Source organism: Notolepis coatsorum, assembly GCF_963971535.1.
Source record: "Notolepis coatsorum genome assembly, chromosome: 13".
Lineage (NCBI taxonomy): Eukaryota > Metazoa > Chordata > Actinopteri > Aulopiformes > Paralepididae > Notolepis > Notolepis coatsorum.
Genome location: NC_140177.1, coordinates 30471153 through 30485164, shown reverse-complemented (window position 1 = coordinate 30485164; position 14012 = coordinate 30471153). Strand labels below are relative to the sequence as shown.

Genomic DNA, 14012 nt, shown 5'->3' with positions numbered 1-14012 from the left:
ATTAGTACTACGCTACACTCTCCATCTTACATTAGTACTACACTATACTCTCCATCTTACATTAGTACTACACTATACTCTCCATCTTACATTAGTACTACACTATACTCTCCATCTTACATTAGTACTACACTACACTCTCCATCTTACATTAGTGCTACACTCTCCATCTTACATTAGTACTACACTATATACTCTCCATCTTACATTAGTACTACACTACACTCTCCATCTTACATTAGTACTACACTCTCCATCTTACATTAGTACTACACTACACTCTCCATCTTACATTAGTACTACACTACACTCTCCATCTTACATTAGTACTACACTACACTCTCCATCTTACATTAGTACTACGCTACACTCTCCATCTTACATTAGTGCTACATTCTCCATCTTACATTAGTACTACGCTACACTCTCCATCTTACATTAGTGCTACATTCTCCATCTTACATTAGTGCTACATTCTCCATCTTACATTAGTACTACGCTACACTCTCCATCTTACATTAGTACTACACTACACTCTCCATCTTACATTAGTACTACACTACATTCTTCATCTTACATTAGTACTACACTACACTCTCCATCTTACATTAGTGCTACATTCTCCATCTTACATTAGTGCTACATTCTCCATCTTACATTAGTACTACGCTACACTCTCCATCTTACATTAGTACTACGCTACACTCTCCATCTTACATTAGTGCTACACTATATACTCTCCATCTTACATTAGTGCTACATTCTCCATCTTACATTAGTACTACGCTACACTCTCCATCTTACATTAGTACTACATTCTCCATCTTACATTAGTACTACGCTACACTCTCCATCTTACATTAGTGCTACACTCTCGATCTTACATTAGTGCTACATTCTCCATCTTACATTAGTACTACGCTACACTCTCCATCTTACATTAGTACTACACTACACTCTCCATCTTACATTAGTACTACACTACACTCTCCATCTTACATTAGTACTACACTACACTCTCCATCTTACATTAGTACTACACTACACTCTCCATCTTACATTAGTACTACACTACACTCTCCATCTTACATTAGTACTACACTCTCCATCTTACATTAGTACTACACTACACTCTCCATCTTACATTAGTACTACACTACACTCTCCATCTTACATTAGTACTACACTCTCCATCTTACATTAGTACTACACTACACTCTCCATCTTACATTAGTACTACACTACACTCTCCATCTTACATTAGTACTACGCTACACTCTCCATCTTACATTAGTACTACACTACACTCTCCATCTTACATTAGTGCTATACTCTCCATCTTACATTAGTACTACACTCTCCATCTTACATTAGTACTACACTCTCCATCTTACATTAGTACTACACTCTCCATCTTACATTAGTACTACACTACATTCTCCATCTTACATTAGTACTACATTACACTCTCCATCTTACATTAGTGCTACACTCTCCATCTTACATTAGTACTACACTACATTCTCCATCTTACATTAGTGCTACATTCTCCATCTTACATTAGTACTACGCTACATTCTCCATCTTACATTAGTACTACGCTACACTCTCCATCTTACATTAGTACTACGCTACACTCTCCATCTTACATTAGTGCTACATTCTCCATCTTACATTAGTACTACGCTACACTCTCCATCTTACATTAGTGCTACATTCTCCATCTTACATTAGTGCTACATTCTCCATCTTACATTAGTACTACGCTACACTCTCCATCTTACATTAGTACTACACTACACTCTCCATCTTACATTAGTACTACGCTACACTCTCCATCTTACATTAGTACTACACTCTCCATCTTACATTAGTACTACGCTACACTCTCCATCTTACATTAGTGCTACATTCTCCATCTTACATTAGTGCTACATTCTCCATCTTACATTAGTACTACGCTACATTCTCCATCTTACATTAGTACTACGCTACACTCTCCATCTTACATTAGTACTACACTACATTCTTCATCTTACATTAGTACTACACTACACTCTCCATCTTACATTAGTGCTACATTCTCCATCTTACATTAGTGCTACATTCTCCATCTTACATTAGTACTACGCTACACTCTCCATCTTACATTAGTACTACGCTACACTCTCCATCTTACATTAGTGCTACACTATATACTCTCCATCTTACATTAGTACTACACTACATTCTCCATCTTACATTAGTACTACGCTACACTCTCCATCTTACATTAGTGCTACACTCTCCATCTTACATTAGTGCTACATTCTTCATCTTACATTAGTACTATGCTACACTCTCCATCTTACATTAGTACTACGCTACACTCTCCATCTTACATTAGTACTACACTATACTCTCCATCTTACATTAGTACTACACTACACTCTCCATCTTACATTAGTACTACACTATACTCTCCATCTTACATTAGTACTACACTACACTCTCCATCTTACATTAGTGCTACACTCTCCATCTTACATTAGTACTACACTATATACTCTCCATCTTACATTAGTACTACACTACACTCTCCATCTTACATTAGTACTACACTCTCCATCTTACATTAGTACTACACTACACTCTCCATCTTACATTAGTACTACACTACACTCTCCATCTTACATTAGTACTACACTACACTCTCCATCTTACATTAGTACTACGCTACACTCTCCATCTTACATTAGTGCTACATTCTCCATCTTACATTAGTACTACGCTACACTCTCCATCTTACATTAGTGCTACATTCTCCATCTTACATTAGTGCTACATTCTCCATCTTACATTAGTACTACGCTACACTCTCCATCTTACATTAGTACTACACTACACTCTCCATCTTACATTAGTACTACACTACATTCTTCATCTTACATTAGTACTACACTACACTCTCCATCTTACATTAGTGCTACATTCTCCATCTTACATTAGTGCTACATTCTCCATCTTACATTAGTACTACGCTACACTCTCCATCTTACATTAGTACTACGCTACACTCTCCATCTTACATTAGTGCTACACTATATACTCTCCATCTTACATTAGTGCTACATTCTCCATCTTACATTAGTACTACGCTACACTCTCCATCTTACATTAGTACTACGCTACACTCTACATCTTACATTAGTACTACATTCTCCATCTTACATTAGTACTACGCTACACTCTCCATCTTACATTAGTGCTACACTCTCCATCTTACATTAGTGCTACATTCTCCATCTTACATTAGTACTACGCTACACTCTCCATCTTACATTAGTACTACACTACACTCTCCATCTTACATTAGTACTACGCTACATTCTCCATCTTACATTAGTACTACACTACACTCTCCATCTTACATTAGTGCTACACTCTCCATCTTACATTAGTACTACACTACACTCTCCATCTTACATTAGTACTACACTACACTCTCCATCTTACATTAGTACTACACTACACTCTCCATCTTACATTAGTACTACACTACACTCTCCATCTTACATTAGTACTACACTACACTCTCCATCTTACATTAGTACTACACTACACTCTCCATCTTACATTAGTACTACACTACACTCTCCATCTTACATTAGTACTACACTACACTCTCCATCTTACATTAGTACTACACTCTCCATCTTACATTAGTACTACACTACACTCTCCATCTTACATTAGTACTACACTACACTCTCCATCTTACATTAGTACTACACTACACTCTCCATCTTACATTAGTACTACACTACACTCTCCATCTTACATTAGTACTACACTCTCCATCTTACATTAGTACTACACTACACTCTCCATCTTACATTAGTACTACACTACACTCTCCATCTTACATTAGTACTACACTCTCCATCTTACATTAGTACTACACTACACTCTCCATCTTACATTAGTACTACACTACACTCTCCATCTTACATTAGTACTACGCTACACTCTCCATCTTACATTAGTACTACACTACACTCTCCATCTTACATTAGTGCTACACTCTCCATCTTACATTAGTACTACACTCTCCATCTTACATTAGTACTATACTCTCCATCTTACATTAGTACTACACTCTCCATCTTACATTAGTACTACACTACATTCTCCATCTTACATTAGTACTACATTACACTCTCCATCTTACATTAGTGCTACACTCTCCATCTTACATTAGTACTACACTACATTCTCCATCTTACATTAGTACTACATTACACTCTCCATCTTACATTAGTGCTACACTCTCCATCTTACATTAGTACTACACTACACTCCATCTTACATTAGTACTACACTATACTCTCCATCTTACATTAGTACTACACTACACTCTCCATCTTACATTAGTACTACACTACACTCTCCATCTTACATTAGTACTACACTACATTCTCCATCTTACATTAGTACTACACTACACTCTCCATCTTACATTAGTACTACACTACACTCTCCATCTTACATTAGTACTACACTATACTCTCCATCTTACATTAGTACTACATTACACTCTTCATCTTACATTAGTACTACACTACACTCTCCAGCAGTTATGGTTCGTGAAAAAGGAGCAATTTATTTTGCCCAAACAGAGATTGAACCAGCGGATGGAGGTAAGCATATTGACCACTACACCACCAACCCACATCATGGTTATATTGAGGGTTAAGGTTCATTTGAAGGTTCGATTAGTGGTTATCTTTGGGATGTAAAGTTAGATTTTAATAAAGGTTAAATGATCAATCGAACATTAATTATAAGTTATGTTTACGGTTAAGGTTAGTTTTAGAGCTAGGGAGGCTGTTGGAAACGTGTGCCTCTGGCGGTAATGTAGAGGTCTATGCACTCGCCTGCCAACGTAGCGCCCCAGGTTTGTCTCCCGGCAGACTGATACGGTTTACCGCGGACACTACGGAGTGTGCCGAGGGCCAAACGCAGTGCGTGAAGAAGACGTGCCTAAGGGTGTCTGAGTGAGAAGAACACACACAGAGGCTGGGGGACCAGCATGATGGTGTCTGAGTGAGAATGAGTCGCAGTATTGGACTACTTTGTTAAAAAGAAAAAAAAAATTCAAGGCTACTGCTGAGATTTAGAGGATTAGGATGCTGTGGGAGACTGTGTATTCAGACTGTATTTCCTATGCTATCATCAACAATATGGGAACAATATTTTGCTTATTTATTATATTGCTATAACTGTATTTATTATTAATGTAGTACGCCCACGGCTGTTTTGGGTCTTTCACCACAGCCTTTGACACTAATGTACTAAGCTGCCTAAGGGCTTCAGTGAGGCCATTTCAGGATCCCCAAACCTAGCAAAGCATGCAGAACACAATGTGTGACCATCGTACCACTTTGCTGCTGGATATGCTGCAATGACGTTAGATACAATCACAGAGAGAGAGAGAGAGAGAGAGAGAGAGAGAGAGAGAGAGAGAGAAAGAAAGAAAGAAAGAAAGAAAGAAAGAAAGAAAGAAAGAAAGAAAGAAAGAAAGAAAGAAAGAAAGAAAGAAAGAAAGAAAGAAAGAAAGAAAGAAAGAAAGAAAGAAAGAAAGAAAGAAAGAAAGAAAGAAAGAAAGAGCTGGTGAGCTCATAAAAGCCCCAAACCTGGGTAGCTTTTGTCTCATAAACCAAAGACAAGTACTTAGCACGCTCTACATCCTGCACATACTGTAGTATATGACAATGTGAAAGAAAATCCAGTTCACATTCTGTATGACACCCATTCTAATGTTGGTCGGGGTGGGAGATCATCAGGGATCTGATGATTAGATTAGATTAGATTAGATTAGATTAGATTAGATTAGATTAGATTAGGATTAGATTAGATTAGATTAGATTAGATTAGATTAGATTAGATTAGATTAGATTAGATTAGATTAGATTAGATTCAAACGTATTGTCATCATACAGCACAAGTACAGTACAACAAAAATAAGTTTGGCTTCCAACCAGAGTGCAAATGTAACAGTAAAGTGCAACAGCAATAGACAATGTACAGGTGATTAAACTGGGTACAAAATATACAAATTAGTACTACTGAGTGTAGTGCTAATCAGATGTATGTACAGAGCTGTAGTATAATATGTACAGTTATACAGGTGTAAAGACAGTATGGTAGTAGTCATACTGACCAGCAGCGTAACTGGTGAGAGTGGGATATGTACAGATATAGATATAGTATCTACAGATATGTTTGATTATGATCATCAGGGCCACGATTGGACAAAGAAGCGATCCCCAAGTGCATCACTATTTAAATGTAAAAAAAAATTAAGCAAAAAAAAAGCTAGAACGCTGATTTGATAATTTCTCCCGCCTCTCATGCATATATGATAAGAAAAAATACGTATTGATTGAGAACTTACCCGCTATATAGAAAAATAGGCCACGAAACTGGAGATAAAAGTTGATTGTCACGTAACTAATTCTCAATGCCTGCCCCTCACTCAGAATTCAATTCGGTTCACACACTGATGCTTAAAAGATGTGGCAATGGAGGTCAAAGTGTTGATTGGTCCCTTTGGAAGTTAGAGCATGGCGAGCCATTGAGAGGCTGGAAATAAAGGAGGGTTTAATCTTCTGGCGGACAGGAAATCAATGGCCCGCTGTTTCATTCTTCTCAAAAGGTGCAGAATATGTCACAGTCAATCGAGGTGCTGAACCTGAGGACACAGAGGGACTTTCAGTACATCATGAGGATGGAGAGCCAGATCAAAGGCCTGAGGTCAAAGTTCAGACAGATCGAGTCGGACAGGAAGACGCTGGTCAACAAGAATTTTCAGGTAATAATAATAATAATACATTTTATTTATAAAGAGCTTTTCAGGAACCCAAAGACGCTGACAATGAGCAAAAACAAATGAACAAAGAAACAAAACAAAAACAAATCAAAACAAATGAACAAAGAAACAAAGAACCACAGGGAATAAGCAACAGTATGAGGACAAAGGACATACAACCACGGGTAACAAGCAACAGATACAGAGTCCAGTCAGGGAAGTAAGGAAACCGAGGGGAAGTGGGGGGGGGGGGGGGGGGGGGGGGGCAGGAGAGGGAGAGGAAGTAGGGAAGGGGAAAAGGAGGTGGTAGGTTGGAGGAGGGTGGTTATGGGTAGGGAAGGTTGTAAGCTTGGGAGAACAGGTAGGTTTTGAGTCTGGATTTAAAGGTGGAGAGTGAGGGAGAGTCTCGGACAGTCTGAGGGAGGGTGTTCCACAGTCTGGGTGCAGCTCGTGAAAAAGCCTGGTCACCAAAACTTTTAAGTTTGGATGACGGGACAGTGAGGGAAAGAGTGGAAGAGGACCGGAGGGAACTGGTGGGGCGGTAGGGGAGAAGGAGGTCAGTCAGGTAGGGGGGGGGGGGGGGGGGCAGGCTATGGAGGGATTTGAAGGTGAGGAGTAGTGTTTTGAAGTTGATGCGTTCCTTGAGGTACGCTCTCTAGTTTGATATGGAGCTCTGTGATAGGCATCCTCACGTGAAACACAGCTGGGGTCGTCTGTGATAGGCATCTGTGATAGGCATCCTCCTGAGAAACACAGCTGGGGTGGTCTGAGATAGGCATCCTCACGGGAAGCGTACATGTGAAGTGTCTGAATCAATAACCACACATCTCGGAATAGATCAATAACATGTCTGTCTTGATTTGGCCAAACAAGTCTCCCTTTAAGCTCTCCCCTCAGCATCTCGACAGGCTGCCGGTGAGATTCATGTCATTATATTCCCCTGGTAGGAATAATCACGCCACTTTTTCTGTTAATTGATTTCCCCGTCGATGATGATCTCAACGCCTCAGATAGTTCTCAGAGTCAACAGTACAGGCGTGAAAGTGGAATACAAGAAGTATTCAAGTATACGGGTGCTCTTGCTTGTTCACCTTTACATGGAATATACCAGTATTGGTCAACAGACCCTCTTCAGAGAATAAAGTACACAATGATGATGATGATGATGATGCTGCTGCTGATGATGATGATGATGATGATGATGATGATGATGATGATGATGATGATGATGATGATGATGATGATGATGATGATGATGATGATGATGATGATTCTGACCGCCTCCCACCCAGGAGCTGAAGGGGAAGATGGAGGCGCTGCAGCCCATGATCCCTGTGCTGGAGCAGTACAAGACGGACTCCCGGCTCATCTCCCAGTTCAAGGAGGAGATCAGGAACCTGTCTGTGGTGCTGACCAGCATCCAGGAGGAGATGGGAGCCTACGACTACGAGGAGCTCCACCAGAGAGTGCTCAGCCTGGAGGGACGGCTCCGCAACTGCATGAGCAAACTCAGTGAGTCCTCTGCACAGCCGAGGAGGAGGAGGGGGGGGGGGGGGGGGGGAGGAGGGCGAGGGGGGGAGGGGGGGGGGGGAGGAGGAGGGCGAGGGGGGGAGGGGGGAGGGGGAGGGAGAGGAGGAGGAGGGGGAGAGGAGGAGGAGGAGGGGGGAGGGGGAGGAGGAGGAGGGGGAGGGAGAGGAGGAGGTGGAGGAGGAGGAGGAGGGGGAGGAGGAGGAGGAGGAGGAGGTGGAGGAGGAGGGGGGGAGGAGGAGGAGGGGAGGAGGAGGAGGGGAGGGGGGAGGGAGGAGGAGGATGGGGGGGGATGAGGAGGGGGAGGGAAGGAGGAGGAGGGGGGAGGAGGAGGATGGGGAGGAGGAGGTGGAGGAGGAGGAAGAGGGGGAGGAGGGGGAAGGGGAGGGGGAGGAGGAGGAGGAGGAGGGGGAGGGTAGTGTGGTAGTGAAATGGTTAACTTTCTGTAGTGTGGTAGTGAAAGGGTTAACCTTCTGTAGTGTGGTAGTGAAAGGGTTAACCTTCTGTAGTGTGGTAGTGAAAGGGTTAACCTTCTGTAGTGTGGGAGTGAACGCATTAACCCTTTGTAGTGTGGTAGTGAAAGGTTAACCCTTTGTAGTGTGGTAGAAGGTTTAACCTTCTGTTGTGTGGTAGTGAAAACATTAACCCTTTGTAGTGTGGTAGTGAAAGGGTTAACCTGCTGTTGTGTGGTAGTGAAAGTGTTAACCCTTTGTAGTGTGGTAGTGAAAGGGTTAATCATTCATTGTGCATTGGTTATGGTAGAAGTTTGATCTCATCTTGAAAGCAGTAGTTCCACTTTTTATACTGTTTAAGTGTCTAAATAAGACAAATCAAGTGAACCACAACCAGTCCAAGAACTTAAAATACATATATAAATAAATATATATATAAATATATGAGATATCTGTATGGCTAGGTCTGACCAGATGGTGGATTATTATTAGCTGTTGGAGTCAGAGTGAAACCTCTGGCAGTTTGGCAGTCGGTCTCGGAACGACGGAGAGAAGCACGTGGAAGGTTTGATTCCCGGTAACTGCCCAGATGTCCAACACCAACCGTCCAGAGAAACTACTTTGTAGCGAGAGCTTTTCCATTCATCAATTTGCCTCCATCAGAGGAAAACGCCGTCCAGTGCTCTGTGACCGAATGCCAAGCGCCATAGGAGCAGCTGTTATTGTAGCGTGTGGAGAGGGGAGCTGACCAGTGTGTGTTGTTGTTGTTGTTGTTGTCGTTGTTGTTGTTGTTGTTGTGTTCCCAGCCTGTGGCAAGCTAATGAAGATCACTGGCCCGGTGACAGTGAAGACCTCTGGTACCAGGTTCGGAGCGTGGATGACCGACCCACAGGCCTCCCCCAGAAACAACAAGGTGAGCAGGGGTGTAAAGTACTTGAGTAATAGTACTTCGTTACAATACTTAAGTACTGTTTTGGGGGATTTGTACTTTACTCAAGTACTATTAGGTTTGTATACTTGTACTTTTACTCAATTACATTTCAGAGAAAAAATACATACTTTTTACTCCTTACATTTAAAATGCAGACCTACAAAGTACAAAGTACAAATCTTGCAGGTCCAACTATTTTAATTAGTATATTGGTTTCTCTGGCTGAACTAACGTTAACGTTATTAATCCTGCGGCCGCACTTTATTTAAAAACAGCCAATCAAATCCCCATCAATGGAAAATTAACCCGCCCATACCCATGCTGATTGGTCCTTGTGCAAGACTAGAAAGCGGGATCTTTGATTAAACACCTGCTATCAGAAGAATAGACAGTCAGAAAAAAGGTGTTTACTTTACATTTACATTTACATTTTGTCATTTAGCTGACGCTTTTATCCAAAGCGACTTACAAGTTTTGTACAACAAGACAGCAGGAAGGGTACAACTCTATCAGCTGAGTAACAATGTTCATCAAAGTGTTGAGTGCTATAGTGTTGGTTAGTATATTAGGACAAGTGCATCACAGTAAGGTTAGTTAGGGTTAGATAAAAAAATATATATAATAATTTCATTTCAGATAATGATTGAAGAAGTGCGTCTTTAGTCAACGGCGAAAGATTGGACGGGTTTCAGCTGTCGTAACTGTGGTGGGAAGTTCGTTCGTTTGACTTTTTAGTACTTAAGTACATTTAAAAGTAGAACGTTTTTTACTTTTACTCAAGTGTGGTTTTAGCCAAATACTCGGACTTTTACTTGAGTACGATTTTGAGATGGTACCCATACTTTCACTTAAGTATAATTTCTGGGTACTTTTTACAACCCTAAAGGTGAGTAGGACACACCTCGGCACTCTCTCTACCCACCGAGCGGCTGTTGAATCATTTACATCCTCCCACCCCACGCTTCCCTGTCGTGCAGACGCTAGACGACGCTCTCTTGAGATTCACACGCTATCTCGACAGTGGGCGGTGACAGTGGCTCAAAAGGTAGAGCGGTCGTCTGGTAATCGGAAGATTCCCAGTTCGATTCCCGCTTCTCCTGGGCAGCGTGTCCAAGTGTCCTTGAGCAAGGCCCCTAATTGCTCCCGATGAGCAGGTTGCCACCTTGCATGGTTGCCTCCACCATCGGTGTGTGAATGGGTCAAATGTGAGGAACAAAAAAGCGATAAAAGCGTTATATAAATGCACCACTTTATTTACCATTTACACGATACACCGTGTGTTTCCGTTTATTCTGCTGTATGATCTCCAGGTTTGGTACATGGACAGTTACACCAACAACAGGATAGTGAAGGAGTACAAGTCCGTCAGCGAGTTTGTGGCGGGGGCCGAGGCGAGGACCTACAACCTGCCGTTCAAATGGGCTGGCACCAACCACGTGGTGTACAACGGCTCGCTGTACTACAACAAGATGCAGAGCAACATCGTGGTGCGCTACAGCTTCGATACGGGCCGCGTGGTCACCCAGCGGGCGCTGGAGACGGCGGGCTTCCACAACGTCTACCCGTTACACCTGGGGCGGCTTCTCCGACATTGACCTGATGGCGGACGAGCTGGGCCTGTGGGCCGTGTACGCCACCAACCAGAACGCGGGGAACGTGGTCATCAGCCGGCTGAACCCGGACACGCTGCAGATCTCGACACGTGGAACACGGAGTACTCGAAGCGGAACGCAGGCGAGTCCTTCATGATCTGCGGCACGCTCTACATCACCAACTCCCACCTGACCGGCGCCAAGGTCTACTACGCCTACTCCACCAAGACCTCCACCTACGAGTACACAGACATCCCGTTCCACAATCAGTACTTTCACATGTCCATGCTGGACTACAACGCCAGGGACCGCGCCCTGTACGGCTGGAACAACGGTCACCAGGTGCTGTTCAACGTCACGCTGTTCCACATCATCAAGACCGAGGACGACTCCTGAGGGGAGGGAGAGGGAGAGAGGGGGGGGAGGGGGAGAGAGAGAGAGATGAGAGAGAAGACAGAAACCCATGGTCTGTGGAGGTTTATTTATTTATTAAATAGATTATAATTAGATTAATAATATATTAATTTATTCATGCCAAGATATTTATTTGGTCATATTCATATATTTTACTTACTTACTTTAATGTATTTATTTACATTATTTGCATTATTTGCATTTACATTATTTATTTGTCATTATTTGCTTTTTTATTAAAGATTCTTTTATTTTTTTATTTTTTATTTATAGTTTTTTTGGGGACCAGAATTGTTTTCTTACCGTCATCATTCATAATCCCCCCGAACCCCATTATTTTCCTCTGAAAAACATTTTGCACTTGACCTTGTACGAGAAATGAAGACATTTGGTGAAAACATAATGTAACTGTACAGTAACTTGGCTTTTCGTATCTATCGCTACAATCTGAAAAAAATAGTATATGCCTTATCGGTTGAAGCCCAAGAATAACAGCTCTCGCGCATGAATGTCGGCTAATCCCACTAGCGTTTATACCGTAACTCTATATCTGTGTATTTTGTATCTGCAAATATCTCCTCGTTCCCCTACTGTAATTACATTCATGGTTATTATCCATTTCTACCGAGAACAATTAGATGACTTTAACGAGCATTCACTTGCATAAAGTATACATCACTGAAAATAAAGGTACTATTGTTTTGAGTAAGCTGGCGTGTGGAGAGTACTTGTCTGCTTGTATTGGAGTATTAGTATTGTATAATGCTAATAACACAATACCCATTGGAATGTGACAACATTATTTGGTGCTGGTTGGCTAATCTCAGTCAGTACATACAATAGAACAGTTCATTATGGAGAGAGTGCAATGTGCAGGCTGTCAAGTCTGACCTACAAGCATTATTAACAGGGTAGCATAGACAGTGTGTGTGTGTGTGTGTGTGTGTGTGTGTGTGTGTGTGTGTGTGTGTGTGTGTGTGTGTGTGTGTGTGTGTGTGTGTGTGTGTGTGTGTGTGTGTGTGTGTGTGTGTGTGTGTGTGTGTGTGTGTGTTGTGTGTGTGTGTGTGTGTGTGTGTGTGTGTGTGTGTGTGTGATACCCTCCAGCTGTTTCAACCGTCCCATGACAGGTGACAGCTCCAGACCAGGCAACCCTACACACACACACACACACGCACACGCACGCACGCACGCACGCACGCACACACACACACGCACGCACGCACGCACGCACGCACGCACGCACGCACACACACACACACACACACACACACACACACACACACACACACACACACACACATACATACATACATACATACATACATACATACATACATACATACATACATACATACATACATACATACATACATACATACATACATACATACATACATACATACATACATACATACATACATACATACATACATACATACATACATACATACATACACACCGGTACATACATACAATACATACATACATACATACATACATACATACATACATACATACATACATACATACATACATACATACATACATACATACACACACACACACACATACACAAATGCACGCACATGGCTAACACACACACACACACACACACGTGTATTTTATTTGTGTATATAATAACAATACTATATTCATGATTATATTATATTATTATTATTAATATAATAATATGAATAATAACATTTGCTTCATACAGAACTGATAACTCAAAGTCCTGACAGGGACGATGCACAGTGAATACATTGCACCAGATGTGGCCTATTCTCCTCCGTCCGCTCCCTAGCACCCGCTGATGACCTCCCCCGCAGCGCAGGGGCGCTGGACCTGCCACAGCTGGCTGCTGACAGGCTACACGTTGACACCCTCCTCCGGGTCAAATGGATGTAGCGCTGCGGGTCGCCTGGACAGGGAAGCACATTGAAAGGTCAGAGAGCCAGCCAGACCACCTCCATGTCTTTGAAAATAGAAACGTTTGACGAAAACCGTCAAAACAGAAGACATTGAAAAGTACACTATCTGGCTTCTTAAAAGGTGCTGTAAGGGGTGTTTCTTTGTTAGAATAAGTGTTAGATAGCTCTACATTCTGACAGCCATAGAGTGTTTGGTCAGTAACATGGGTCTCCCAGTACCTTCACTATGCTGTATACACAAAATACATTTTCTGGTATCCCGTTCCCACTTTATCCAATCAGGAGAGAGATGTTTTTATTAATTTCAAGAAATCT

General features: G+C 42.0%; 1 protein-coding gene across 1 annotated transcript in view; it reads left to right on the top strand.

The window, feature by feature from the left end:
• Positions 1 to 12390, top strand: part of LOC311239081 (noelin-3-like) — a 20039-nt gene extending 7649 nt beyond the window's left edge. Inside the window, 6 exon segments of the mRNA XM_084327313.1 lie at positions 6698 to 6853; positions 8143 to 8362; positions 9636 to 9742; positions 11071 to 11325; positions 11327 to 11453; positions 11456 to 12390. Coding sequence (XP_084183439.1) covers positions 6698 to 6853; positions 8143 to 8362; positions 9636 to 9742; positions 11071 to 11325; positions 11327 to 11453; positions 11456 to 11748 — 1158 coding nt within the window. The 3' untranslated portion in view covers positions 11749 to 12390.
• Positions 12391 to 14012: the final 1622 nt, after the last annotated feature.